Source organism: Motacilla alba, chromosome 8 (genome assembly GCF_015832195.1).
Source record: "Motacilla alba alba isolate MOTALB_02 chromosome 8, Motacilla_alba_V1.0_pri, whole genome shotgun sequence".
NCBI classification, from domain to species: domain Eukaryota; kingdom Metazoa; phylum Chordata; class Aves; order Passeriformes; family Motacillidae; genus Motacilla; species Motacilla alba.
In genome coordinates, this window is record NC_052023.1 from 30536799 (window position 1) to 30563559 (window position 26761).

The 26761-nt window shown below is 54.1% G+C and overlaps 1 protein-coding gene across 8 annotated transcripts in view; it reads right to left on the bottom strand.

Moving 5' to 3' along the window:
* Window positions 1–582: 582 nt before the first annotated feature.
* Window positions 583–26761, bottom strand: part of CACNA1E (calcium voltage-gated channel subunit alpha1 E) — a 109533-nt gene continuing 83354 nt past the window's right edge. For 3 of the 8 annotated variants that reach the window (XM_038144568.1, XM_038144565.1, XM_038144571.1), the window contains 22 exons: window positions 25331–25427; window positions 24069–24229; window positions 23547–23684; window positions 22815–23016; window positions 22455–22619; window positions 21858–21968; window positions 20327–20410; window positions 20119–20244; window positions 19867–19932; window positions 18087–18178; window positions 17784–17949; window positions 17453–17580; window positions 10514–10610; window positions 8719–8824; window positions 7218–7325; window positions 6620–6720; window positions 6253–6359; window positions 5585–5693; window positions 4039–4167; window positions 2474–2654; window positions 2196–2386; window positions 769–1308 (listed from right to left, as the gene is read on the bottom strand). In XM_038144568.1, the coding sequence (XP_038000496.1) occupies window positions 769–1308; window positions 2196–2386; window positions 2474–2654; window positions 4039–4167; window positions 5585–5693; window positions 6253–6359; window positions 6620–6720; window positions 7218–7325; window positions 8719–8824; window positions 10514–10610; window positions 17453–17580; window positions 17784–17949; window positions 18087–18178; window positions 19867–19932; window positions 20119–20244; window positions 20327–20410; window positions 21858–21968; window positions 22455–22619; window positions 22815–23016; window positions 23547–23684; window positions 24069–24229; window positions 25331–25427 (3205 nt within the window). Of the gene's footprint in view, window positions 1309–2195; window positions 2387–2473; window positions 2655–4038; window positions 4168–5584; window positions 5694–6252; window positions 6360–6619; window positions 6721–7217; window positions 7326–8718; window positions 8825–10513; window positions 10611–15034; window positions 15132–17452; window positions 17581–17783; window positions 17950–18086; window positions 18179–19866; window positions 19933–20118; window positions 20245–20326; window positions 20411–21857; window positions 21969–22454; window positions 22620–22814; window positions 23017–23546; window positions 23685–24068; window positions 24230–25330; window positions 25428–26761 lie in introns of those variants that run through there. The other 5 variants (XM_038144567.1, XM_038144572.1, XM_038144569.1 and 2 more) reach the window with 5 other exon arrangements.

Genomic DNA, 26761 nt, shown 5'->3' on the forward strand with positions numbered 1-26761 from the left:
CCGCTCTGGCAGCCAGAGCTGCTCTGGTCTGTCTGGGTGCATCCCAACGCCTCATCCCCTGCCCCCGCCATCGCATCTTGCCTCTTTTCCTGGCAGGATGAGACCCTCGGGAGGGAAATTCAAAGCCACAACAGCACAAGCCCAAGCAACAGAGCAAAGGGGGTCCTTTGCATCCCTTTGCTGGGATTCTCCAGCCATAGGGAGCAAAAAAACCCTCGGGATGAGCTTTCCCGGGGATCCCTCATGGGGCAGGGAGCAGGGCTGCAGCTGGGGGGGGGGCTCTCCCTTGTCCCCCAGCACACCAACCCGGCCAGGCTGCTCTGCTGCCCATCAAATGCTTCTCTGTGCAGAAAAAAAAAAAAAAAAGTGATAGTAATAAATGAAAGTCGACATATTTTAATTTTTTTTTTTTTGCACAAAGACTTTTTCCCCCCGTTTCTTTTCTTTTTCTTTTCCTTTTTTTTTTTGTTTTTGTTTGTTTTGTTTGTTTTGTTTAGGTTTTTTGGGGGTTTTTTCCCCTCTCCTTTTCCTTCCCCCTCTGTTCCGGTCGGTTTGGGGTGGTTTTTTTTGTTTTTTTTTTGTTTTTTTTTTTTTTTTTTGGTTGGTTGGTTGGTTTTTTTTTGTTTTCCCCCTGCGTTTGGTTTTGGTTTTTAGTTTCATTCCCAGGCGTGGCAAAGAGCATGCATTGGAGAAGGGCAGGGCGGGACGGGGGGCAGCCGAGGTGGGGTCGGGGCGCGGGTTTGAGGCTCGGGGCGGGGGGGGCAGCTTCTAGCACTTGTCATCTTCCTCGGTGTCGCTGAGCACGTCGATGCTGGCGCCGCACATGACGCCCTGCGCTGCCCCTCGCCGCCGCCGCCGGTAGTGCCCGTTGGGCATCTGCCAGCCGTGCCGCAGCGGCGGCGCCGAGCCGATGGTGTTGGAGCGGCCCAGGCTGGTGGCCACGGCCGCCTCGAAGGTGAGCGTCTCCTCCTCACCGCAGTCTGAGGCGTGCGAGTCGTCGTGCAGCGCCAGGTAGGGCTCCGAGATGTAGCGCTGCGGCGTGGACTGCCGGCTCTGCTTGCCCGCCGGAGAGCTGGAAGACTCGGCCGGACCGGCCGTGTTGGGATCCAGGGTGGAGGAGAGCAGGGGAGAGCCGCCCTCGCTCTCGTCGGCGGGAGGAGAGGTGTCCCCGGCGTGTCGCAGCATGGAGGCATAGGACAGGAGGGGACGCGGCTTGGGGGGCACCGGCGGCAGCTGGCGGCGGCCTCGCCGGGGCGTGCTGGTGTCCGAGATGGAGGGGATGGAGCTTTCGCTCAGGGAGCCCATGCCCTGAAACGCACCGGGACACGCTGGGGAATGCAGGCAGCACCACACCACACTGCACACCACAGCACACCACAGCACACACACACCACAGCACACACACACCACACTGCACACCACAGCACACCACACACCCTCTCCCTGCACACTGGGCTGCTGTGGAAGCTGCTCTGTCTTGAAAGGGCAATTCTGCCCCATCTCTGCCCCACGAGCTCATCGTGGTCTGCGGCTTCCTCACAAAGGGAAGCACACGGGCAAGCACCGATCTTCCTGGTGACCAGTGACACGATCCAAGGGAACAGCGTGAAGCTGTGCCAGTGGAGGTTTAGGTTGGATATTTGGAAAAAGTGCTTCATCCAGAGGGTGGTCAGGCATTGGAAAAGGCTTCCCAAGGAAGTGGTCACAGCACCAGGACTGACAGAGCTCAAGAAGCTTTCAGACAATGCTCTTGGGCACATGGTGGGATTCTGAGTTGGACTCAATGACACTTGTGCTCTGTTCCAACTCAGGATACTCTATGATTCTATAGAGTGGTGGTCAAAAGCAAAAAGCACTCCCAAACCCACCCTAGGAAGAGCTGATGGCTCACCATCTGCTGCTCTCCACGGGTGGCATCTCCATGGGTGGCTTCAAGCTCACTCAAGCACTGGCACCTCCAGGCTGGGACAGCTTGACCTTGGCAGGGAGTGGATGCCATAGCAGCAAGAGGATCAGCATGAGATCCACCCCTGTCCCTAAATACTTTGCAGGGTGCCTGAGCAGCCCCAACCTGCTCTGCTCACGGGAGACACAGAGATGCCACCACCAGGAGATGAGACGGTTCAGAGCTCCCAGAATTGGGGCTTATCTTCCCGTTTTTTCTTTACACTTAGGAAGGGATCTCTGTCACCCACCTGCCTGCTGGGTGTCTGTGATCTGCCCTCGCTGGGTGACCGGGACTCGCGCCGCCGCTCCGGCGACTCCTCCTGTGCCTGGGGACTCCTCTCCTCGGAGTTGCAGCGGGAGATGTCAGGAGACAGCAGGTGCTTGCGCTCTTTGGATCGGCCCCGCTCCCTGCCCGAGCGGTGCCCCTCGGACCGGTGGCCTGCAGGACACCCAAGTCAGTCCCCAGTGCCAGCCCCTCTGCAGCAGCTCAGCTCTGGAGGGTTTTTTGAGGGTTTTTTGGGCTCACCCGAGTCAGCATTGAGGCGCCGGGCAGACAGCTGGAGCGAGGAATGGTAGCTGCGCCGGCGGGACTTGTAGGTGTTGTCGCTGCTGCGCTCCATGGAAAACTCATCCAGCCAGGAGCTGTTGGGCCGCTTGTCCCGGATGGTGGAGAACGATCTCCGCATGGAGCTGGTGTCTGTCACCACCTGCAAGTAACCCCGGCCAGCCGGGGACAGCATTAGCGCCAGGCTGGGCTGGGGGTCAAGTGTGACTGGGTCACCCCCACCACGGGGATGGCCACACTGTGGGATGGGGAAATTCGGGATGGGGGGCAGTCAGCCTGAGAACAGCTTCCCCTCAGATAACCTCTGCACAAATCAGGGGTGGGAGGAAAGTGGGGTTTAGCCTTGGAGCTTGTGGGCTGCCCTTCCCCAGTGGGCTGGAGCTGTGCTGCACAGGCAAAGCCAAGCCCAGGGGCTGGGGGGAGAGCAGCAGCACCTCCTGCTGTGTGTGGGGACACGGAGGGCACCAGAGCATTGCCCCCAGGCTGCCTCCCCAGCATCCCTCCCCACTAGGAAAGCAGGGTCAAGAGGAGCAATCCTTGAAAAGATTGTTGTCAGAGAGGGGTCCCCCAGTGCCCCTTGCTCTGTGTTCATTTTTCCAGCTGCCACCACTTTTCCACACACCTCCCTACTCTTCCTTTATTCCCACATCCCCAACCCTTTCCCCTGCACTCATTCCCTATCTCCCCGCTCATGCTGTTGTTTTATCTTCCCTTTCCTTTTCTTTCTCCCTCCCATGCTTCTCCTTCCTACCTTCTCCCCTCGTTACACCCTGTGTTTTCACATGTTATAGGGAAAACATCACCTCCTTCCATACTTCCTTTGCTTAGTTCTAGCAGCTTTTTGCCACTGTAACCTCAGGCTGTTCTCCATCTCCTCTCACCTTTCCTTCTCCCATCCTCTCCTCCTGGTCATCTCCTTTGCTGCTGAATGACCAAGAAAGCCCACGAGACAAAGCCTCCCTTTGTCTTCACATCCCCACAAAGTGCCACACCAGGACTTGGTGCCTGCACCAAGGTGAGACAGCAGAGCCAGAGACTTCACAGCAACACCAAACCCCAAAAAACATCTGTGTCTTGGGGGAGGCTGAGCACAGGACAGAACAACAGAGAAACCAGGCAGACAGATGAGGAGGTGAGACGTGGCCTGGGTTCCCCTGGACAGACAGAGAAGGGCACGTGTTGGGATGATGGGAAAGGACAGGGAAGGCATTTCATCACCTGTGGTCATCTGACAGCTGGGCTGGGGCTCCTCAAACCTCAGCCAGTGCCCAGGGCTGGAGGAAAGGAGGGGGAGAACATGATCCTGGACCTCCCCCACGAGCCAGGAGATGGATCTCCCAGGCTGCTCTCTGCTGCCAGCAACCCCCTTGTAGGGCAACAGCAGCTCTCCCCCTTGTGCAGCACCCAAAGATGGGGAGAAGCTCCGGTATCAGGGTGCTGGGGATGCCATGGGGCTCAGCACAGAGAGAAGCCCCAGCGTTATCTGGCAGGCTTTGATCACCTGTTGGGGCTTTGCTTGGTTTTACCTGGGGATCCACAGTGAGACGAGGCATGGAGGAGGCCCTCCCAGAGACAGCATGGTCCTGAGTGTCCACGGGAAGGTAGCTGCCACGGTTAGAGGGCTGCACTCTTTGAAACTCCCTAACCTCTGGCTCCTGGAAATAAACACACAGCCAAGCTCTTGGGATGGGCTTGGAGCAGGGCAGCATGCTGCTTTGACCCTCTGGGCAGGGGACAGCCCTGCTTGCTCAGCCAGGGGCAGAATTTAAGTTGGCCAAGAACAGGTGGTAAAACACTAGCACGGGTTGCCCAGAGAGGTGGTGGATTCTCCCTCCCTGGAAGTGTTCAAGGCCAGGTTGGATGGGGCTCTGAGCAACCTGATCTGGTTGAAGATGTCCCTGCCCATGGCAGGAGGGTTGGAAATAGATGAGCTTTAAAAAGTCCTTTCTGACCCAAACTATTTGATGATTCTATGAAAAGCAGAGTCTAAGCCAGCAGAATTTATCACATTGCCACTGAAAAATACCCTCCAGTTCACAGTCCCCAGGTGAGCCCTGATGTGGTGCTTCAGGCTTGCCCGATGGCCAGCTGCCCTTGCACTTCTACAGTGACAGTGGGTTTGAAACCCTGCCTGCATCTGGGGGTACCCTGATTCCTCAGGATTTAACTCCTTCTTCTGCCAGGAGGGGACAAATGGATTTTCAAAAAAAATCAAAGCTTCCTGCCCACATCCCTGTTAAAAAAGCATATACTGCCCATAGCACTTAAATGCTTTGGTTAATTCCCAGATTTTAGGGGACTCTGTAGATGCTCACGTTCACTCACAGTGTCAAGGAGACGGACACAGAGTGACCATGGGGGTCACTGGAAGGTGACTTTATGGGGGCAGGGGGAGTCTGATCTGCCCCCTCTCCTCGTGGCTGGGGTGGCCGAGGCAGGGGACACCTGCCTGTGCCGTACACAGGTGACACAGAGCTACAGACCCTGGGGACACAGAGCGGGCTGGGGACGCACGGTGGTGCCACACTGCGTCGGGTGGTGCAGGAACGCAGACATATAGAGATGTGTGATATATATAGATGTGTGATATATATAAATATGTGAGATATATATATACACACACAGACAGACAGGAGGCCAGAGAGGGCTGCTCCTGCTGGAGACAAGTTTGACAGCTTGGCTGGGGACTGGGGATTCCACCACTGACAACAAAATGGACACGAATCCGAAAACATCAGATACCATCACTCAGCACGGGGTAACCCACTGACATGAGTGCTCAGTGGAAAAAATGGCCTGTGGAGAGAAGGATATTTTACTGCAGGACATTGGTCATGGCTCTCACCCCAAAAGCACTTGTGCTGCCTGGCCCCATGGGTCAGGGCAGGTGCAGGGATGGCTGTGTCCCCAGCGCCAGAGGCGAGGGACAGGACATCCAGGGATATTTGTCCCCTGTTTTGGATCTGTGCATCACCCAGCAGCTGCCATCCCTGAGCTGTGCTCACTCCCCACACCTCCCTGTACCCACCAGCATCCATGCTGGGGCTGCAGAGGAGCAGTGCATGACTTTACCAGAGACTGGTGCTCCTGGAGCTGCTCCTGGGCTGGATCCATGCATGCCAGCTGGAAGATCTCCTGTGGCGAGAGCGGGCTCAGCGAGGGGAACCCGCCTCGGCTGCTCCTGCAAACACAGCCCAGCTTCAGGGAGGCCGCGACCCTTGGATCGCCTCTCCTGCAGCTCAGAGCTGGGTAGCCCTGTGCCTGCTCCCCCAGGCTGTTGAGACCCCATGTTTGAGCAAACATCATCTTCCCTGAAGAGCTGAAGTGGTGCCCCAAGGCAGGAGAGGCCACCAGTGCCCCGAGTCCTGCAGCAGCATTGGGACATCCCAAGAGCAGTGACAGAAACCCTTATCACCTCATTCCCACCAGCCAGGGTGCTGGAATCCCTCACTGACCCTGCACTGCTCAACAGCTCCCGGGGTCCAGCTTCACCCTGGGTGAAGAATGCCAGGATGATCCTGCAGGAAGAGCATCCACAGACCCCTGGGCATCCCCTTTTCCCACTTCGGCTGCTGCTGGCGATGCTGACACACACCAGATACTTGGAATCCTGCAAAAGCTTTGTGCCAGGAGATTTCTCCCTGCTCCCAGCAGCAATTTAACCCTTTCTGCAGTCCAGTGCCAGCTCCAAGGAGGAAAGAAGGGCTGCAGGAACAGAAAAGTGACAAGGCAGCACTCACAGGCCTGAGAGGGTGTCCTGCTGGAGGTACGGCAGAGCCTTGGCATTGGAGATGATCTCCTGCGGCAGAGAGGACGGCTCCATGCGCTGGAACATGGGGGCATTTTTCTGCGTTGGAGAAAGGAAGAAACTGAGCCTGTAGGAAACATGGATGAACGTCCAGTGCTTCCCCAGCCAAGCTCCCACCACTCAGAAAGAGGACACCGTGCTTGTGTTCCCTGTCAAGGACTGAGGATGACCACAGACACGCCTTGTAGTCCCCAAACCCTGACCTGTGTTGTTGTTTTCATCCCAGCTGGCTGCATGTTTGGGCTGGGAGGTGGTGGGAAGCAGAGAGGGTGATCTGTCCTGCCCTGGCTGAGCCTCACCTGCTCCTCCAGCTGCTGCCGCTGCTTCTTCGCCTTGCTCTGCTTGTAGTAATCCATGATCATCATGGCTGCATATATTTTCCCAACAGTCAGGTCAGAGGCTGGGAGCATGAGAGGGAACAAAATGGGGTCACGTGTTGTAAGAGAAGGCACTGACCTGGATCTTGGGAAGAGCCCTGCTCTGGGATACCCTGGTGACCCTCAAACTCTTCTCACTGCTCCAAAAGAGAGAGTGCTGAGCACCCAGACACTCCCCACAGAGATAAAATAGGTGGAGACGGCCTGAAATCATTATCACCCTAAGCCACCAAGGCACACATCCTCATCATCTCATCAGGTGCGCTCAGCTCCCTGCCATGCTCCAGAGAGGATTCACAGGAAACTGTGGCTTTGGCAGGAGTAGATCCCTGCAAACTGGGTGCTTTTCCAGAGAGTTCCCAAGCAGCCAAGCAGAACAAGGCAGAACAAACCCTTCCCCCACTTCTCCTTGATATGGGGATGGGTCTGGCCAGTCCCCACCTTCCTTTGGGAAGAAGTTGCTGTGGGGATGAGAGGAGTTTGAAAGCAACGACAGCCCCTCCCCCCCTCCGAGACTCACTTTTTGGCATGGGTACCAACAAGTCAAGCATCTTCTGAGAGAGGTGAGGCCAAATGGTCAGGATCTCCTTTTGAAGCTCAGAGTCCAACTGCTGCCAATCTGCACCACCTTCAACAGCAGGGAGCAAAAACAGCCCAAACACATCAAACCTCGGCACCAGTGTCCAACCAGCCCCCCTTTCCCATCCTGAAGTGAGGTTCCACCTCAGCATCCATCTCTCTGGGCTGGGAGGGCCATCTTGCATCAGCGAGCCTGGTCTTCTGCTCCCACAGGGAAACCTTCCTACCATCCCTTCCATATGTGCCTCCATCTCCTCATCCCCTGCCCTCCCACTCAAAGCTGCCACCTTCAAGCTTGCCTTGGGTCCATCTCTGCAGCTCCAATCCTACTCCAGCCCACACACACCTGCTGCTGCCCCACTTTCTTTTTGCTGGTGAGCAGATCATGTGCTGGTGGAAGAGCAGCTCCGCTTGGTAAACCCTGAAATGTTCAGTGAGGCTGTGCACGGAGAGCAGAGTTCTCTGGCCAGGGCTTTGCTGAGCTTAGGAAGCCCCAAGAGCATCAGAAGCTGTCAACGTGCCCCAGCAGAGCCACCCAAGCACAGGGGCAATTTGGGTGAGCTGTAGGACACCCAGGTTCAAATCTCTGCTTTGTCTGGAGGGGTTTGAACCCATCCTTGTTGTTTGAGCATGGGGCTTTGGATGACATCTTACCCTGGGCTGGGTTTTTTCCCAATAGCTGAGCTGTTCCTAGGGGATGTTTTATTGAAAATGCCATGTTTCTGCAGGAAGTTTTTGATCTGATGAATCACAGCCTTTCCAGTAACAACAACAAAGGAGGTTTTCCTGCTCTGAACATTTTATCTTCCCTGAGAGGTTTCTTTTCCCCACAGCCTCAGGAAGCCAAGCATGTCTTTTCCACCCTTGGTTTGGCTTTTTACATGGGGAGGTGGGGGAATTCTCTCTCTCCTCCATTATACAGTGGACATCGAGCTGTTTCTTTTCTCTAGAAACAGCTTCTGATGAAGAATTCTCCACCTCTTCCCTAAAGAGATGGGGTTTTTTTTTAACAGAAAGTGGCAGAAATTTGCCTGTTCAATGTATTTGCTCCCATCCGTGTGCATCGAAATTAGCCAAATCCCAAATTAGCTGTGAGGTCCTCAGCCTGGTCAAAGAGAAAGGGACTTCTTTGTGAGGTGATAAGACAAGGAAGAAGGATTTTAAGCCGAGTGAGGGTAGATTGAGCTTGGATATTAGGAAGAAATTCAGAAGGTGGTGAGGCCCTGGAACAGATTGCCCAGAGAAGCTGTGGATGCCCCATCCCTGGAAGTGTCCAAGCCAGGCTGGATGGGTGGTGGGAGGTGTCCCTGCCCATGGCAGGGGGGTGGAACAGGATTGTCTTTAAGGCTCTTTCCAACACAAACCCATGCTGGGATTCTACAAAAGGACCATGGGCAGTCTGCAAAAGGCTGCAGAGTCCGCCTCTCTGCCACAGCCTTTACCTTTGGCAATTTTGATGTCCAAGGCCGTGCGGATCAGGGCCATGAGAGTGGAGGTGAAGTGGACTGTCATGTCCTCAGCCACGGGCATGTTCATCAGCACCAGTCTCTGCACAAGAGAGAGAAGAAAACAGCGGACGGAAAACAATATCGAAAAACACATCGACCAGGCTGGAGGAAAAGAAATTAAACATTAAACAAAAGGGCGTGGAAAAAAAAAGAATCAAAATTTAAAAAAAATAAATTAAAAGAAATAAAAAGCAACAAGGAGTGTCAAAACAGCACAGCCAAAAAATAAGGGCAAGGATCACCCCACCGCCCCCCCACCTCCCCGGCTCCTTCCACCCCAGGACACCGGCTCACTGCCTTCCAGGGCTCCTCCTGCACCCCAGGAACGGCCCCTGAGCCCCCCTCCCCATGGCACCGGGGCTGTCACAGCAGCCCCTGGTACTTTTGGGAAGACACACCTGATCCGTCAGGGATGCGGGCATGTGGGGTGTGCGGGAGGGGGAGATGGGCTCAGGTTTCCGTTCCTAGGTGGTTTGGCTTTCCAGCTCTCAACCCTTCCCAGCTGGGGCAGGGGAGAGGAGGGTCCCTAACCTTCAGGGACTTCTGATCGGCTGGATTCCTCTAGCATGCTACATCCTGGCACTCCCTTTTTGCGTCTTTCAGAGATGAAGTTTGCCAGCACATGCAGGGGGTCCAAATTATCCATGGGTAGGGAAGGGAAAGAAAGGGAAGGGGAGGGTGGAAAAAGTGCAGAAGGAAAGAGAAAAGGGCAACCAAGGCAGGTTAGACACGCCATGCTCCTTCCCCACCCTGGCAAGGCGGGGTGCAAACCGAAGTGACCAGATCCACTTTCCAGAGAGTATATTTTGCTTTGTTAATACCTTGGGTCAGCCCTTCCCTGCCCATTCCTTTTCACCCAGCTTCTCACATCCCTTTCCTGCTTTCAAGCCTCCCTTTTACCCCTGGAAAAGCGTGATGGTGGATGTACGCTTGTGTGAACACACACGTGAGAGCCGGAGAGGGTGGAAGCGTGTTTGGAAGTATGCAGGAACCCCTTTGTGCTAACCCTGCTAAAAGGCCAAGAACAACCCTAATTTCCTCCTTGACAACATATCCTCCTGTAGCTCTGGGCCTTGTCCTGGCAGCTGCTGCCCTCAGAAAGCTACACTGCTCCCACTGCACATCCTCCGCGGCTTCCCATGCTCCTGATCCGTGCCTACGCAGCTGGGACCTGACTGACAGCCACCACTCTGGGAGGGACAACTCAGCTGACATTGGAGGACCCCTGGCTTTGCCTTGCACTAGCAAGTGAAAGGGCTTGGATAGCCCCTGCTGATGGTCCTGGCTCCTCACGCACAGCAGGCCTGCTCCTATGGGATTTGGGATCTGTCCCACTGCTTCCCATCTCCATGGCCTCCTGCACCGGCTGGGATGAGAATGGTTCCAAGCCCCTGGGCACGAACTCCTGAGGACATCTCACCCTCATAACTGTGCTACAGGGCTGTTCCTCACCTCACCTCGCCTCGCCTCACCTCGCCTCGCCTCCTGCAGCCCTCCCACTACTGCTGATCCTGCCCCTCCTTTTCCCCTCGGAGCTGTGAGCGAGCACGGCAGTGTCACACACATGGGGACCAGCCAGCGTGGCCAGGGCTCTTGTGGGCACACCAGGCTCCCCTGGAGTGAGCCAAACACATGTTGGACACCCCAACAACTCCCCAGCTTCCCACCTCCCGCAGGTGCCCCGGCTCCTGCTGGGCTCTAACCCCCAGAGAAGGAAGGGTTGATCTACCTTATAGGCCACTTTGGAAGGACATCTCTTGCCGAGGCCTAGCGGTGGTGACATAAGAGTCAGCATTTCATACATCTCAGTGTAATGGATTCGGCCACTGCTCATGGAGGGGGAAGGGGAGGGAGGGAGGTGCAGAGAGAGGAGGCATTCCCAGAGAGCGGAAAAAACGTACGAACGGAAAATAGTACAGGAAAAAACAGGAGAGAAAAAAAAAATAAAAAAAAAAACAAACGGACAAACAGGAAAAGAACAGGAAACCCGTTAATCAAGGCAAATCATACATGAGATACTGTCCTGATGTGGATTTATAGCACTGCTCACACAGACCCAGGAATGCTGGCAGAAAGCGACTCGCCCCTCTCCTCTCTGCTGCTGGCCTCAAACACCTGTCTTGCTACCAGCCTGGGATGACTCCTCCGCTCTCAACCCCTCTCCTAAAGCCCTCCAGCAGCCCCCACCTCGTCCCACAGGTTCCAGGGCTGTGTGCGAGTGGTATAAATCAGATACACGGCACTCAAGCCATGGGTTATTTGAGATAAAGGTGGTTTGCACCACGGTGCTCTGTGGCCTCTGGAGCGTCTTCCCTCCCGGGGGTGCCTGGTATTTGCTTGGCATGGCCACCTAACCCATAGCCAAAGGCTGTGTATCCCCAGCTGGTGGGGTCTATGCAATTGGGAGGCAGCATCTTGCATAGAAGGCAGTGGGCCAGGGTCACTTGTCAAATAAAAATGCCCAGTTGCTTCCGTCTGGCTCTGCGGATGGACCACTTTCCCACCATGCACCAGTGCAAAAAAGGCATGCTGAATCGGCTGGAAAAAAAAAAAAACCAGGAGGAAAAGTTGGGCATGCCATGCTCCCGCCCTGGCTCTCTCCCACATGCGGCTGCAAGTTCCACCAGGTTGGAGTTTAAAGAGTCTCAGCAGAGGCAGCTGTTTGGGCCTTCCAACATTGGGGTTTGTTTGGGTTTCCCATGGGAGCACTTAGGGCGGGACACCCCCCCTGCCTTGCACTCCTCTGCTCCATAAGGACCTGCCTGGGATTGCTGAGTGAGGAATGCCACCAAAAATGGGCCATCCCAGGCTGCCCTCTGCCAGGCTGGGATAGCTGGGCTGTGCCTCCCTCTTTCTGCACGTCCACATCTCCCAGGGATCCTGGGCTTGATCACCTCTTCTTCCCCTCATGCCAGGCCCCCATCCTGCCACTGCAGACTTTGGGATGGTAAATGGGCTGGGGCAACCTCGTGACACCAAAGGCATTGACCCTCACTGCTGGACAGGAGCCCATCTCAGCTGGGGTGCCCTGTGAGAGAGGGCACTGCCAAAAAAGCTAAGCATCCCCACAGGATCTTGGCTTCTTCCCTAGAATGTGCTGAAAGCAGTGTGAAAAGGGTAGATGAGATCTCAGGGTTTGGAAGCAGCCCCCTGGTCAAAAAGGCCCCTACCAAGATATGTCCTGGCATTTCATGTGTGAACAGAACTGGTGACAGGACCTGTTTGGGGTGCAGGCACCCCAAAAGATGGTTGATAAGAACTCTGGAGAATGATGAGCAGGATGATCAAGAGGATATATCTAGGAGTCAGCAAGCAGTACCTTGGCAGGGCTAGATGAGCATCAGCACAGGTTGAGATGACTAAAATTTTCATACATTAATTCAGTGCAAAAAAGGAAGCAAGACAGTGATCTTCCAGCTATCCTTCCTTGCAGGGGGAATTTTGGGGAACCCAGCACAAAACAGGCACTGCCTTTTAGACTGAGATTCTCCACACAATGAAGAAGGAATGGAGTCCAGGAAAGGAAGACTTTGTCTCAGTGAACAAGAGGGATGCCATGAGAATTGCACACTTTGCTGCTCCTCAGAGCAGAGATCTTGGAGCTTTCTGAGCAGCACAGCTGTGCCCAGACACCATTTCCCCACAGAGTGAAGCACAGGCAGGCACATGGAATGGAATCCATCTGAGCAGGATTGATGCTTGTGAAGGCTGGCCTGGAACAGAGGCTGAACGGAGCTAAAGAATAAAGTGGGGATTTATTTAAAGGCCTCAATGGATCCACCTTGGGCAGCACAAGAGCCCAGCCAGGGATACATCCCAGGTGAACCCAAAATGGTCACAAAATGCATGACTGGTCACGGGGTCTCTCACTTTTATAAGTTCTGCTCCATTTGCATATGGAGTTAATTGTCCAGTTACAGCTCCAGCCCATGCAGTCACATCCTTCCTGTTTTTCTCTCTTCAGTCCACGTTGTTTGTGCTCTTGGGCTGAGATTTGGATCATTTGTCCTTGGTCCCCAGCTAGAGCAGGAATTGTTTTGTCTCCCTGCTCTGTGCAGAGAGCTCACCATCCCCTGATATGAAGCCCAGACCCACACACTAAAGCAGCACAGAATCTGAAAAACATAAAAGCTCAAACCTGAGGCATCGGGATGACTCCCAAGAGCTGGTCCAAGCACAGGCACACCCAGGATGGGGGATCTGACCCATCTATCTATATCTGGACAGATATATGACCCACAGCTACAGCACAAGGTGGCCACTAGGGATTAAACCCTGTAAAACCACCAGGCATTAATGGCTCGGCCCTGAGAGAAGCCCATGAGTGGCAGAGGAGGAAATGTGGGAGACGGGACATCTGTCCTCCTGTGGTTGGGAAATAAGTGCTGTGCCACACAGGCTGTTAGGAAGGGAGCAGCAGAGCACTGTGAGAGTAGACTCAGGAAGAGGTGAAGTCCACAGGGATATTATCGGTGGAGCATTCACCTGGCAGGCAGGGTAGGCCCACTGAACTGAAAGGTGTCTGCAAGCTGACTTGGCATTTTGGGATCTGGCAAGATGCAACAACCACAAGGATTTTTTTTTTTTTCATCTTTTGGGAATTGTTCCAGGGCAATAGGAATTCCTGAAAATCTTGTGTTCTTGAAGTATCTCCTGCACAGGGAGGAGGAGACTGAGGTAACACAAGGTAGAGATGGGGATGGTCTCCCCCACATGGCAACAGAAGCTGTTCTCAGTACTCTTTGCTTCTGCCTCTCCTTGAGTTTATCCACCTTCACTGCTCTGCCCATCCACAGTCAGCAGAAATCTGATTGCTCTGAGACTCCCTCTTCCAAGGAAGCATTGCAGGTAACCCTCTGAGCCCCAGGTGATACAGCTTGGGAGAGCAGCATCTGACAGTCGAGCCCTATTGAGAAGGGCTCAGCACTCCACCCAAAGATGTCTTCTGCCTGCAGCGACCTGAGCAAGTGTCCTCAGCCACGCTGCCATCTTCTGCCAGGGATGCAGCAGCAGAGAAGAGTGAAAAGACTCCAAGTAGCCCTTCCTGGAACAGATGACCCCATCTGAGATTCTTGCAAGAAATCTCCCGTTCCTAAATCCATCTTCCTAAATGAGGTGACCAATCTTCCCAGCCTTGTGTTCTTTGTGCTGCTTTGCCTCTGGCAAAACTGTCCCCACGTCCAGCTGTGGAGGGTGACAGAGCTGTTCCAGGGGTGGCATCTGGAAGGAAAGCTTTCTGATGTTTGCAGAAGGATGTGGTGACTTCACCATACTGCAGCAAGGAACCCTGCTCCTCTGTAGAGGCAAGAGCAAGGGCTGGGGTTGTCTGAGTTCCCTTGTGTGCCTCAAAAGCCGTGAGGGATGCAGAAGGAAGAGCAAGCTCTGTGAATCATCCTTTTGTGCCATAGGCACAGACAAAGGTGTCATGGCACTTCAGAGAATGCAGCAGATGTGGGATTTTGCTCAGCTGTCATCCCAAAATAAAATTTTTAAAAAGCCCCTTCAAGTCAGAGAGACACAAGGAGACCAAATCGCTGCCCTGGACTCATGGCCAGCAGCCAGGTGCTGGACTCATGGCCAGCAGCCAGGAGCTGAGCTCAAGGGAGAGGAGTTGCCAAGCTCCAGAGGTGTGCCCTGGTGTCACCATCTCCAAGGCAGATCCAGCAAGCTATGTGCAAGACCAGCAAAAGTCCTGCTCCTCAGAAACGTGATTGTTTGTCCTGCAAAGTGCCACACTTGAGGACAGGGCTGTTGGGTACAGCACAGCATCCACCAGGGACAGGGGTCACGGGTCACCCTGGCCTCCTCGTCCTCCCCCAGCCCTCACTGTCCAAAACAACAGCAAAGTCCCCAACATCCTCCAGCCTTTGCTCCCTCCTTCCCTCCTGAGGAGCAAACCCTCCCAAAAACCTCGTTGTCCCCTGTGAGATGCTTTGAGAAGTTGAGCAGGGACAGTGACATTTGGCCTGGTTCCTCTCGGGGCTCTCTGCACCGGTGGAACTGGGGTGGGGGGCTGGCTGGGGGGCACAATTTGTCACAACCCACACAGGAGGCTCTGAGCCCCCTTGCCCCACTGATGCCTGCCCTGGAGGGGAACAGCTGCTGGCTCTGGGAGGCAGTGGACCTCTTTAAACTCGAAGGAAAGCAACATCAGGGTTCCCTGGGGAGGCGCGGTGGCAGTGGAGCGGGAGAAGGAGGGGTGGATGGTGTGTCCCGTGGCCAGGTTGTGGCGGAGGACTGGGAGGCAAACCTTGCACGCCACCCTGTAGGGGCAGTTCTCTCCTAGGCCCAGAGGAGGCGAGATCACCCGTACTAATTTGTACATATCCTTATACGAGATCCTGCCGCTGCAAAGGAAGCACAGGTGGGTTAATAGGACACTGAGAGGGTGGAGGGGAGGATGGAGAGCTTAATGGGGGGATGCTGGGGCCATCTGTGGGGCAAGACCCCCAGCAGAGCACAGCTCTTCTCCTTCTGGCTCTGTCAGACCCAGAGAGAAGAAAAAGCTGTGATCATCAGCTACTGCCCTTTCCACCATGACAGTTGGCTCTTATCTCCTCACACTGTCCCATCCTCACCCTGGAGAAGGACAGTTTTGATGGTGGACACCATCCCACGACCCTTCCTCATTGTGCCTCTGACCCCTGCGCCTGGTGGGAGAGGGCTGGGATTTTACACAGGGTGAGCCTGCAGCTTGGTGGAGTTCTAACCCACAGAGTTGTGCCCCACCACATCACCAGAGCCCCTGTCCTCACACAGCCAACCCTCTGAGACCCACGAGGTTGGCAGCTGAGCCACTTGTGCCTCCAAGATCTGGGGAACCTGAGACAGGGAGGGATAATGTGACCAGCTGGTGGCTGTGGCACCTGGCTCTCTCCAGTCCAGTCCTGTGCTCTGACCACCAGCCCAGCTCTGCCAAGGGTGCACATTATGAGAAGCAAACCTCCCCAAACACACACCCCCCTTTCCTCCCACGGAAGCACATGTGCCCAGAGCCGGTGCAGCCATCCCAGGATACAGCCGTATCCTCTGGCACCACCGGAACGAGGAAGCAGCCGAGGCAAAGAGCTGGCAGGAGGGGGTGCAGGATGCTGAGCTCTCCACTCTGCTCCAGCCCAGAGCCCTTGGGGAAGCGTGGGGTGGAAGTGCTGAGGTGCAGCTGCTGCAGCCTCCTGGGCATCCTTGGACAAGCTTGAAGGGAAACCACACGGGGAGGCAAAGAGCGGCATCACTGTCCTACCCGGCACCTTTGCCTCTGGTTTCTTTCTCCTCGCTCCTCTCCCGTTCCCTTTCTATTGCTGGCCAGAGACAAAGAACCAACCAGACCCCAACCATGTGGAAAAAACCCATCCCTGCTCCCCCCTGGTGCCACAGTTTGCTGGTGCCACTGTCGGAATGCAGTGGGAGCTGTTGGGATGTACTCACCCGTTCCTGCCCTGGCACTGGGGCCAGGGCTGCCACCACTGTCTCCCGTGTCCCCTAACCACTGGCTACAAGCACAGCTTGGCAGGAATCAGAGGGGCACATGGCATGGACAGGACAGCGCAGGCTTGTTTTACAGCGGCTCCTGGACACCAAGGCCACCATCATGGGCGATCATAAACTGGCCACCAGCCACTATCAAGTACCCAGTGTAAACAAACCCTTCCCAAGAGCCACCCCAGAGCAAACACCTCATCTCATTTCTCTGGTTGGAGCTGATATTGGGAATAAAAAAATACCTTGGCTGGGGCTGGTCTCCTGAGGGCAGGACATGGAGGCAAAGAGTGTGTGGGGGTGCCAAGGCCAAGAGTTGCGATGGCACAGGTTCCCTGGCAGTGGTGGATCATGGCCCCAAAGAGTCCCTGGGCTCTGGAAAGGGCCACACAAGGCACCCTGGTGTGGCTGGGGCTGAGTGAAGGGCAAACACATTCCCAGAGCTTCCACAGGTCCCCCAGCACTCTAGAAATGCTTGGGACTGTCTGAGGAGGAGGAGCAGTGGAGATCAAGGCCTCTGCAGCAGCAGCAGGAGGAGCAGAGCCAAAATCTGGCCACCCAGGGTGTGTATGGGCCTTGTGAGCCCTCACCACTGCTGGGAACAGGCTGCTGCCTCCAAACAGGAGCCCTGTTCTCCAAGGTCTTCATCAGCAAGGGCAGGAGTGCAGCAGCCAAAGCCCTCCCACCTCCAGAGGGGTGAGTGGGCTGGCCAGCACAGAACACAGCTCCCCAAACATGTCCCAGAGAAGGTCCTGTGAAGGTGGTTTGGCAGGAGCCCAGCAGATCCCAACAGTGGGAACAAGCCCCCCTCAGCCCTGCCCTTATCAGGAGCTGTGAGTGCTGGGGAGGAAGGGATGGAGCCAGTCTCAGGGCAAAGGCTCCCAGCTGGTGCATGGGGACAGGAAAGGAGGCTGAGAGGGGACTGCCTGCTGGGCAGGGAGGAGAGGAAGAGCAGGAACGTCCAGCACTCAGGATGAACACCCCATGGCAAACTGAACATCACCCAAGACGCCTGTGCCACCAACCAGTACAAGAACCACCTGCTGCCCTTGTAATGACCACAGGTGACAGCAGCACATCCCTGACCATCCCAGACTCACTGAGAACTACACTTCCTGTAGGAGAACACAGAGACCCTGGTTTAAAACCAGCTCTGAGAGGTTACTTGGGAGAGAAGGAGCTGGCTACATACCACGCTGCTCGGTCATACTCTGCCCAGATCCGGACAAACTCATCCAGATGGTGAGGGCCCAGGATGGAGGAATCCCGTGTCAGGTATTCAAAGTTGTCCATGATGACTGCCACAAACAGGTTGAGCATCTAAATGAAAGGGGCAGAGAGAAGGGAAGGTGAAGGGAAAGGGAGTAGAGAAGGGAAGGGAGAGAGTGGGGGGAAAGTGGGGGAGAGAGGGAGCAGAGAAGGGAAGAGAAGAAAGAGTGATTGTGGGAAGGTGATGGAAAATGACCTGATGGCTGGGGTGCTGACAAGAGGGATTCACAGAGCCCTCAGAGGAGGCAACTCACCAGGAAGGAGCAGAAGAAGATGAAGGACACGAAGTAAACGTAGGCTAGATCAGTGCCGCAGCGCTCATTCTCGTTCTGCCCGGACGTGGCCGTGGTGTCTGGCTCACAGCCTTTGCCCTCCAGGCAGGACAGCATGATCTCCTGCCACGCCTCTCCAGTGGCACTCCTGCTCCCAACACAGCCCTGTCAGCAGCTCGTGGTGGCATGGGACGGAGCCAGGATGCCCCCAGGAGAAACCTCACCACCCCCTGACCAAATTAAACATCTCTGGCACGCAGAGGAACGTTTTCCACTGGTGCTCACCTGAAGAGGAGCATGAGGGAGCCCAGAAAGCTGCGGAAGTTGTTGTGCCGGTTAATGTGGCTTTCCTCATCAAGTTTGATATTGCCAAAAACCTGCAGAAGGGAGAAAAAGAGCTCAGCTCTTCAGGCAAGAGCTCGTCAGCCAGGGAAGCAGCTGCACGTTCGCATTCCCGTCCTTGAGAACATTCCAGATTGGGTTGGACAGGGCTCCGAGCAACCTGATCTAGCTGAAGATGTCCCTGCCATGGGGCTGGACAAGGTGGCCTTTAAAGTCCCTTCCAACCCAAAGCATTCCCTAACTCTGTGATTGCACGAAAAGTACCCCAGGAAACACAGGCTGGCACACAGCCAGCATGCCAAGGAGCTGATGCCAGGCAGCCATCGGGGAAGGAGACTCTCCTCTCCTTGGCAGGGATTTGCTGTGGGTGGCAAAGGCTGCAAGAGGCTGAGCTACCATGGAAACAGGAGCATGGAGGGCCTGGGATCAGCTGAGTCCAACCATTCCACATCCATCCCTCGATGCCATCTGAGCACCACATGGCACCCAGCGACCCCAGCCATGCTGGAGGTGCAAGGACAAGGTCCCACCGTCCTGGGTGGGTGCTGGGGCACACTCCTGGACATTCCCAGGAGCTTTTCCCTTGGTGGAGAAATGGTCTGTGAAGCTGGGGTCAGGCACAGCTCTGCAAACAGGGTGGGGAAGGGCTCAGGGATGAAGGGACAGGCCCCACCATCCCCAGGGCCAAGAGAGGCAACAAAGATCAAACTATGGGCAATATTCTAACAACAACCCGTAGCCAAGGCTGTGGTAAGACATACCGAACATTCGTAAAGTGCCTCAAATTGAAAATATGTGCTGTTATTACTGTTAAATATTTATTCCCCTTTCCCTGAACCTAAAAATATACCAACGGCAGAGTATTTTTTCCCTGTACAGGTTTTTTGGAATGTGTAATTGTAGAATATTTTCTGCCTCCAGCTATTTTGCTCAAATAACGCCCACAGACTTTACTGCCTGGGGATTTGTTCACAATGGTGTTAAAAAAAAAATCTAATACTACCACATGGCAGAGAGGGGGGCTGAGTCAGATGGTGGCTGTTTAGGAGAACACCTGGAGCCGATGCTGAGGTGAGTAGGACAGGGTGGCAAAAATCAGCCGCTGGAAGATCTTGTGCCAAGCAGCACAAGCCAGGGCCTCGGTCACCCCAAAATGAGGCATTGGGTACTGTGGCAGCTCATTGGGCAGCTCCACATCCCCAGTGCTCGCCGTCAAGGATGCTTTGTCACATCTCCAGCGTGGGATTTAGTCACAGCAGAGGCGAGCCAGCACTGCAGCACGTGTGGAGCTGAAGGATTTGGCTCACATGCCTCTTATTCACCAGCTGGAGCCCGTGACGCCAACCCCTCCCTGTGCTCTGCAGACCCCCCAGCAGCTGGGAGATCACAGCAGGGCCCCAAATGTGAGCACCCAAACAGACTGACAGCGGCACAGTTACAGGGACAAGATGGATGGCAGGCGCCCAGCTGAGTCCCCAGGGCCACATCTCCAAAGGTACCAGTTGGGAAGGCAGTTTTGGAGCTTGACTGAACAAGCCCATGGCAGTTTCCCCAGGGGCCTGCAGCTTCCAGAGAAGCTGTTCCATCCTCATCACCCTCTGGGCACTGCGACTGGGTGCAGCAATGACAGGCAGGCACAAGGCTGGCTCCTGTGTTCTATACTAGGGACATGTCAGTGTCACTGTCTGTGCCAGGGGGACACACACGGACACGTCTGTCTCACCTGCATCCCAATGATGGCGTAGATGAAGAAAAGCATGGCAATCAGCAGGCAGACGTAGGGGAGTGCCTGCAAGAGAAGCAGATGAGTCATCTCATCTATCACTCTGGTGATAGATGTACTCCAGAGGAGTACAGAACACACAGGTGAGCTGTGCTGGTCCATTTCTCCTACAAAGCCTTAGGAACAGCCCGTATTTGGGAGCAGCACCACATCCCTGTGGCCTGGGGAGAGGCCAGGACACACAAGACTGACCTTGAAGGACTGCACAAACGTCCAGAGCAGGATGCGGATGGTGTAACCCTGGCGGAGCAGCTTGATGAGCCGAGCAGCCCGGAAAAGCTTCAGGAAGCTCATGTTGAAGCTGCTGGTGTTCACCAGCTGGGAGGAAATGAGAGGGTGAGAGGGAGGTGGGAGCTCCTGCCACCACCCCACAGCCCACTGCTCCCAGCCCCTGCTTCACCTTGGTGTCCGTCAGGATAATCTCCGTTATGCTGCCGATGACCGTGATGAAGTCAAAGATGTTCCAGGTGTCCCGGAAATAATTCTGCAAAAGAAAGAGGGAGAGAGAGAACATGGATTTGAGCTCAGAGGTGGCATATCTGAAGGGTGCTGGGGCACGGGCCAAAGCTGCTCTGGACAGTAGTGGAGACCTCACAGCCCATTTGTATGCAGCCACAGTCCAGAACACTGTCCTGTGTCTGAGACAGTGAGCATGCCTGCAGCAAGCAGCTTTTACTGGGAGATGATTCATGCCTCCAACAGACCACCCTGGCAAATGGGAGCAGGAAAAGTCAGGCTGCAACAGCTCGCCACATGACCCTCACTGCCAGGAGGGTGCTTTGCCCTCTTCTTCACAGACACCTGGACACATCTCAGCCCCTGCTATTTGTGCAGCAGTGTGGGAAATAGTTCAGGTAAGAAGATTTTCAGAAAGCTGTAAAATCAGGCCTTAGGAACAGAAAGAACAGTGAAATTAGAACTAGCTACAGCTGCAAAGTCTGAAAGTAGAAAACGTTACAATAGTATAGCAAGCAAGGACATGAAACAATAGCTTGAGTTTTAGGCTTGGCTAAGACAGACCTTAAGACTGCAGAAAAATATGCTTAGCAAGATAGTAGAAGGTTTTAATCTTAATAATGAAGTATTGTGTATTGTTAATAGAGAGCAGACAAGCAAGCATTGAAGCAGGTGTACGTGTGCTTTTAATGATTGGCTAGAACAATTGTCTGTAAGCTTTAGCAATGTGCTATTGGCTAGAAAGTTTTTAAAATGCTCTGTAACAAAGAAATTTTCTTTGGCTGTTGTTGGCAAGACGTGAGCTTTTCCCATCTTTCTATTGTCTCAAGCATGTAATGAGGCTGATGCTGCAATAAAGCTCAAGGAATGTATCCCAACAGTCCTGTCCCATTCGTGAAAAACTCCGAACACACAGCAGCTGGCACAAGACCAAACGTGACCATGACTGGTGCTACTGGGAGCAAGGAGGGTGTCTAGAAATCCTCCTGCCAGTGGACTTTGTCTCCCATAAGCAGCAAAGAATAGCTGAAGAAACAGCAATCTGTGGTTTCAGATCCCAAATGAGCAGCTGGGAGCTTGAGGACTGTGAATCAGTCAGGTAGATCTCACTGCTGCTCAGGTACAGCACAAGGACAGAAGTGCAGCAGCACCTCCTGACTTGTGGGGACAAGAGAGCACAGCCCCCAGCATGTGCAGCAGCACTGGGCTCTGACAGAGCAGCAGCACAGAACATGCACAGTCCAGGCACAGAGCACAAGGCAAGAAGTAAAGCAGCAGTGTGGCTTCTTCCACCAGCAGCATCCAGCACTGGGAAGTGCAATGAGAACCAAAGGACTCCAGCCCAAAAGCAGCTCTCAGGCCAGGATCCAAAATAAGTAGCAGCAACCTCACATTATTAACACCTTCCCTCCATGATCTGTGCGCTGCCAAAGTGCAAATTAACACCCTCATACAGAACAGGAGCAGGCACTCACCAGGAAGCCAAAGGCAATGATCTTGAGTACGCACTCCAAGGAGAACACCATGGTGAAGGCAATGTTCAGGTACTTCAGGGCCAGCTCATAGGTGTATGGAGCAGAATAGTACTGATGGAAACAGAGACAGCACTAGCTAGGAGGAGGTCTGCCAGCCTCGTGGCTGATGACTGTCCCAGCACAGACCTGACACGGCCTATGTTTGCTGCCCTGGCTGCCTTCAGAATTCCTTCCTTTCCTCACCCCTCCCTCAGGACAGGCCTGTGGTGGTCCATGTTCCTTGCCTTGGGGGCATCAAGAAAATCATCCTTACTCTCTCCACCCCTCTCCCAGGACAGATGCCACTCCTTTTAAGAAGGAAGCACAGAGGAAATACAGATATGCCTGCAGTAGTTAAGAGGTCTAAATAATTTGGGTCATTTCCTTTAGAAAAGGTGCCACCCCCATTTCGGGTCCTGTGTTGTTTCATGGGGATGCGCCCGGGTAATTCACACACTGTCGCAAAGCATCTCCACAACCAAAATTCCCTCTACTCCCATCCTGACTGATTCTACTGCTCCAGACGAAGAGGACAGCCTCCCTCTGACCCCAGCTCACCTTCATCATGAGCACCACAGTGTTGAGGGCTATCATGGCCATGATGGTGTACTCGAAGGACGGGGACACCACGAAGTGCCACACGCGGTACTGGAAGGTGTGTCTATTCTGGGGCATGTATCGCGTCAGGGGCTTGGCACTGATGGCAAAGTCAATGCAGGCCCTCTGCAACAAAATAACACCATCAGACCCCCACAGACACCTGGGAGGAGCTGGTGGCTGCCACAAATCTTTCCTTCATGATCTGGGAAGGCAGCTGGCTAATGAGTTTCTCACCTTTTTGATAGCAAGGGAGTTCCAAGCTCCCAAATTGCTAAAAACCCCATGGAAATGTCCTAGTTCCCCCTCCCCAGACCATACCTCGTTCTTCTCCAGGCTGCACTCCTCCATCATTTTGTCTCCTTGCTCTTGGAATGTGATGATGATGAGAGCCACGAAAATGTTGACGAAGAAGAAAGGGAAGACCACAAAGTAGACGACATAAAAAATGGACATCTCCATGCGGTTGCTGCGGCTGGGCCCGCGGTCCTCCTCTGTCACATCCACTGAGTGCTGCAGCACCCTGTGGGCAGAGAGGTGAAGAAAAGCAACCAGGGATACATCCATCACTTCCAATGGGACCCAGGTCTGTCTGTCCATGCTTGTGTAATGACAAGGTAAAGCTCTGTCCTAATCTGCTTTCAAGGATGACCCATTTAAATGGCTACAACTTGTTTTATAGTGCTTTGCTGTGTCCCTGATGGAAAATGGATTTTCCTGTGCTCTGCACACAGAGAAAAAAATATTGCCCGAGCGCACATGAGCATTTAGAGAGGTCCAGTCCTACCGTTATCCCTAATAATTGACTTAAAATATGTCTCCAGGCCAGGCAGAAAAGACATTCTCCATCATTCACTCCCTAAGGAAGAAGCTAACCCCAGCCACGGCCCCCGCCTCATAGCAGGGCTAAAACTTATTTTGTGCTGGTATAATTTGTTATTCTCTCCACCTCCCTGCCCAGCTTCTCCTCTTCTGGTCTCACTGGGTGTAACCTGACCACCCCAACAGGGTGACCACCCCTATTCAAGGGGACAGATGGAGCAGAATACTCACTGGGGCCACCCCTCACCGGTGGACACCGTGAACAGGGTGAGCAGAGCCCAGATGATATTGTCATAGTGAAACTCATGCCGCTTCCACTCCCGGCATTTCACCTCCATCTTGTTCTTCTCATGGTCCACGTAGTTCCCTCTGCAAGGTGGAGAGGGAGCAGTGACCTTGGGTTTTTGGGCTGCCAGAGTATGGGATGGTGGGTTTGAACCCTGGGGGCCACATGGGTGTGTGCGGGGGTCACCTCTCCTCCCACAGGGAGAAGTTGGATAGCAACCATGAGGAAGGGGAGGGAGAAGGGGAAAGTAAAACAGAAGAGAGAAGGAGGAAAGAACAGGAGCAAATTAAGGGCTCTGCATGCCACAGAAGGATGGGCCACAGCAGTGGGGACGGGGCTTAGCCCATGCTGTCCCCAGGAGCAAGTCATGGCCAAGGACTTAACAGGGACCCACAGCAGACATGACCCAGCGCCTTGCCCTTGCCAGAGGGGTCAGAAGCACCAGAGCTACTCCACAGGGCACCCACATGCAGTCCTTCTGTGTGTCCTTGGAGCTGTCAGTGCAGTAGAAGAACTTCCCCTTGAAAAGCTGCACGGCGATGACGGCGAAGATGAACATGAAGAGCTTGTAGACAATGAGGATGTTGAAGACGTTCTTGAGAGATGTCACGACACAGTCAAAAACAGCCTGGAAGAGAGGGCAGAGCTCACCCTGGGGAACCCACAGCCCTGGACCAAGACCAGGTTACTTGCTGGGAAAAGAGGGAAAGAGCTGGGCCTTCTCCCTGGCCAAAAGTTATTTTGTGAACAAGATTAATATCCAGAGTACCCACAGCACACGTGTAGGCACTATGCAGCCCCTGAGACAGCGCCAGAGATGGATATTTGTGTCCTCAGTGTTCTCTGCAACCAGGGAAGCAGATGGGGGACCATCCTAATGATGCCATTAGCAGCACTCAAGACTAATTAGAGAGCACTTCATCATTTTGCATCACCCCGAATAACGAGGCAGAGCAAATACCTCTGCCTGCCACAGCAGCACGTTCCTTAGTGCTCTCAGCCCTGGCTCTCACAGCACTTCAAGTGGGGATTGTTTCCCAATCCCTATTTCATGATGGAGACAGGCACTTCCAGAAAGGAACGGACACGGGCTGACTCCATCCACTGATCAGGAAGAAAAGCTGGGGTCAACCCCCATGTTTCTGGGGTGCCACCCTGGGTCTCATCAATCGGCCAAACCACTTACAAGTGGAAAAAAAAGGGCTTACTTTGTCTCATACTCTTTTTGGCTCTGTACCCCATCAGCTAAGGCAGGGAAATTCATAATCCTACCTGTGATGCAGAAATACTGCCATTACTGAGATGGGAAATCCCTCTCCAGTGCAACACCGCGACAGCACAGCAGACAAAACCCCGAGCTGTTTGCAACCTGCTATGGTGGGATAGATGAAAAACTTTCCAAAGAGATTTGAGCTCTCCAAAACCAGGGCAGCCTATTTTTCAGAAGAACATCTGGGCTTTGCTCCATTTTGTCTACTCAAGCCCCACTTTCCCTGGCAGAGGAACTACTTCTGGACACCTTGCAGTGGTCCACACTTGCTTTTAAAAACTCACTGAACCTCCGGACACAAAGCAGCCTGAAGGGTGTGGTGGTTGCAGACAGGGCTCCTAGAACACCCCAAAAGCTTTGAAAACAACTTGTTTATTGCTCACGAGCAAATCACTGGGGTGGTCCCTGCTCCCAGGGAAGAGGAGAAGAGACTGTAAGGCAGGAGATGGAGCTCATTACCTTCAGCTTGGGCAGTCTCTTGATGGTTTTCAGGGGCCTCAAGACCCGCAGCACACGGAGAGACTTGATGGTCTTGATATCCCGGCCCTTGTTGGTCCTGCCATGTCGGAGGGAGGCACATACACCCAAAAATGGAACAGAGAGACAATAACCCTGTAGACTTGGGTGTCCTTGGGAGCTGAACTGCCAACAACACCCCCCCAGCACGTGTGAAGATGGGAACAGGAGGGGCACAAACACTACTGAGCTCTCAGCCCACCTAAATGCAGCTCCTCCAACACGTGCTGACAGCCAGCAGAGATGGAAAACAAGGCAATCCTCTCTTTCCCAGGATGACCTCAACAGTGACCTCAACAAACCCCTTGCTGTGGGAAGCAGTGCCAGGGCTGGGGCAGGCAGTGCCAGGAGCTTTTCAGGGCACTGGTTTTGCTTCCCTCCTTCAGGCACATGCTGTTTGCAAATGGGGCTTGCGCAGGGTCACCACCGCTGCAAATTGTTTCCTACCCATTGCAAGAAATGCAGAATAAAATGAGGGAGGTTTGCTCAATGGGGTTTACATTGCCAGGGAAATTGTGGGTGACTCAACCTTGGAAGTGTTCCAGGCAAAGTTAGATGGAGTCCTGACAGCCTGGTCTAGTGGAAGGTGTCCCTGACCGAGGCACAGGGGTTGGACCCTTGGGAGGGTCTCTGAGGTCTCTCCAGATGAGAGGGCTACTCTTGCCTTCACCCCAAGTCAGCTGAGGGAGGCGGAGCTTACCAGCAGAATTCTTTAGAAAAGCCCCCTCATGACCCTCATTTCATGAATATGATGATTATTCCCTAACCACAATACCAGTTTGGTTTTTTTTCTTGTCTTTTAACTAAAGACTGGATCTCAGGGTGGAGCAGCAAGGTCCTGGTGAAGGTGGCACAGCTTGGATCCACCAGGCACCCTTGAAAAACGTCAAGGAAATTACTTGCAACAACAGATGCTCCCAATTACACAGCTCCTTGGCAAGGGTTAATGCAACAGGGAGTACAATAATGGGCTTAATTATTACAAGATGTAAACAAACCCACTAATTAATAGCCCTCCCTAGGAGCACAGCCCTCACATGCATGGGAAGCAACTGTACAGACGGACCTAAAACTCACTTTGCTCCTGTTTTGCTCAGAAATAGGGCCTGGATAAAGGCCTGGGGCATCTGACTGAGGGCTAGGGTGAGGGTCTGAGGGCAGCACTCAGCTGGTGCAAGGTGTCACCAAGGACACCCCAACTGACACCTGCTGAGGGAGGATCCCTTCAGCCCTCAGGAGCGCCTGCGGAGCAGCGTGCTGCAGACACTGAAAACGCAGCTGAGGGTCAGCCCAGGTGTGGGATAGACTGGCCTCCATCTGCACCCCTCCCCCGCATTCCCAGGAGCAGCATCCCACAAGATCTTGAGCACCATA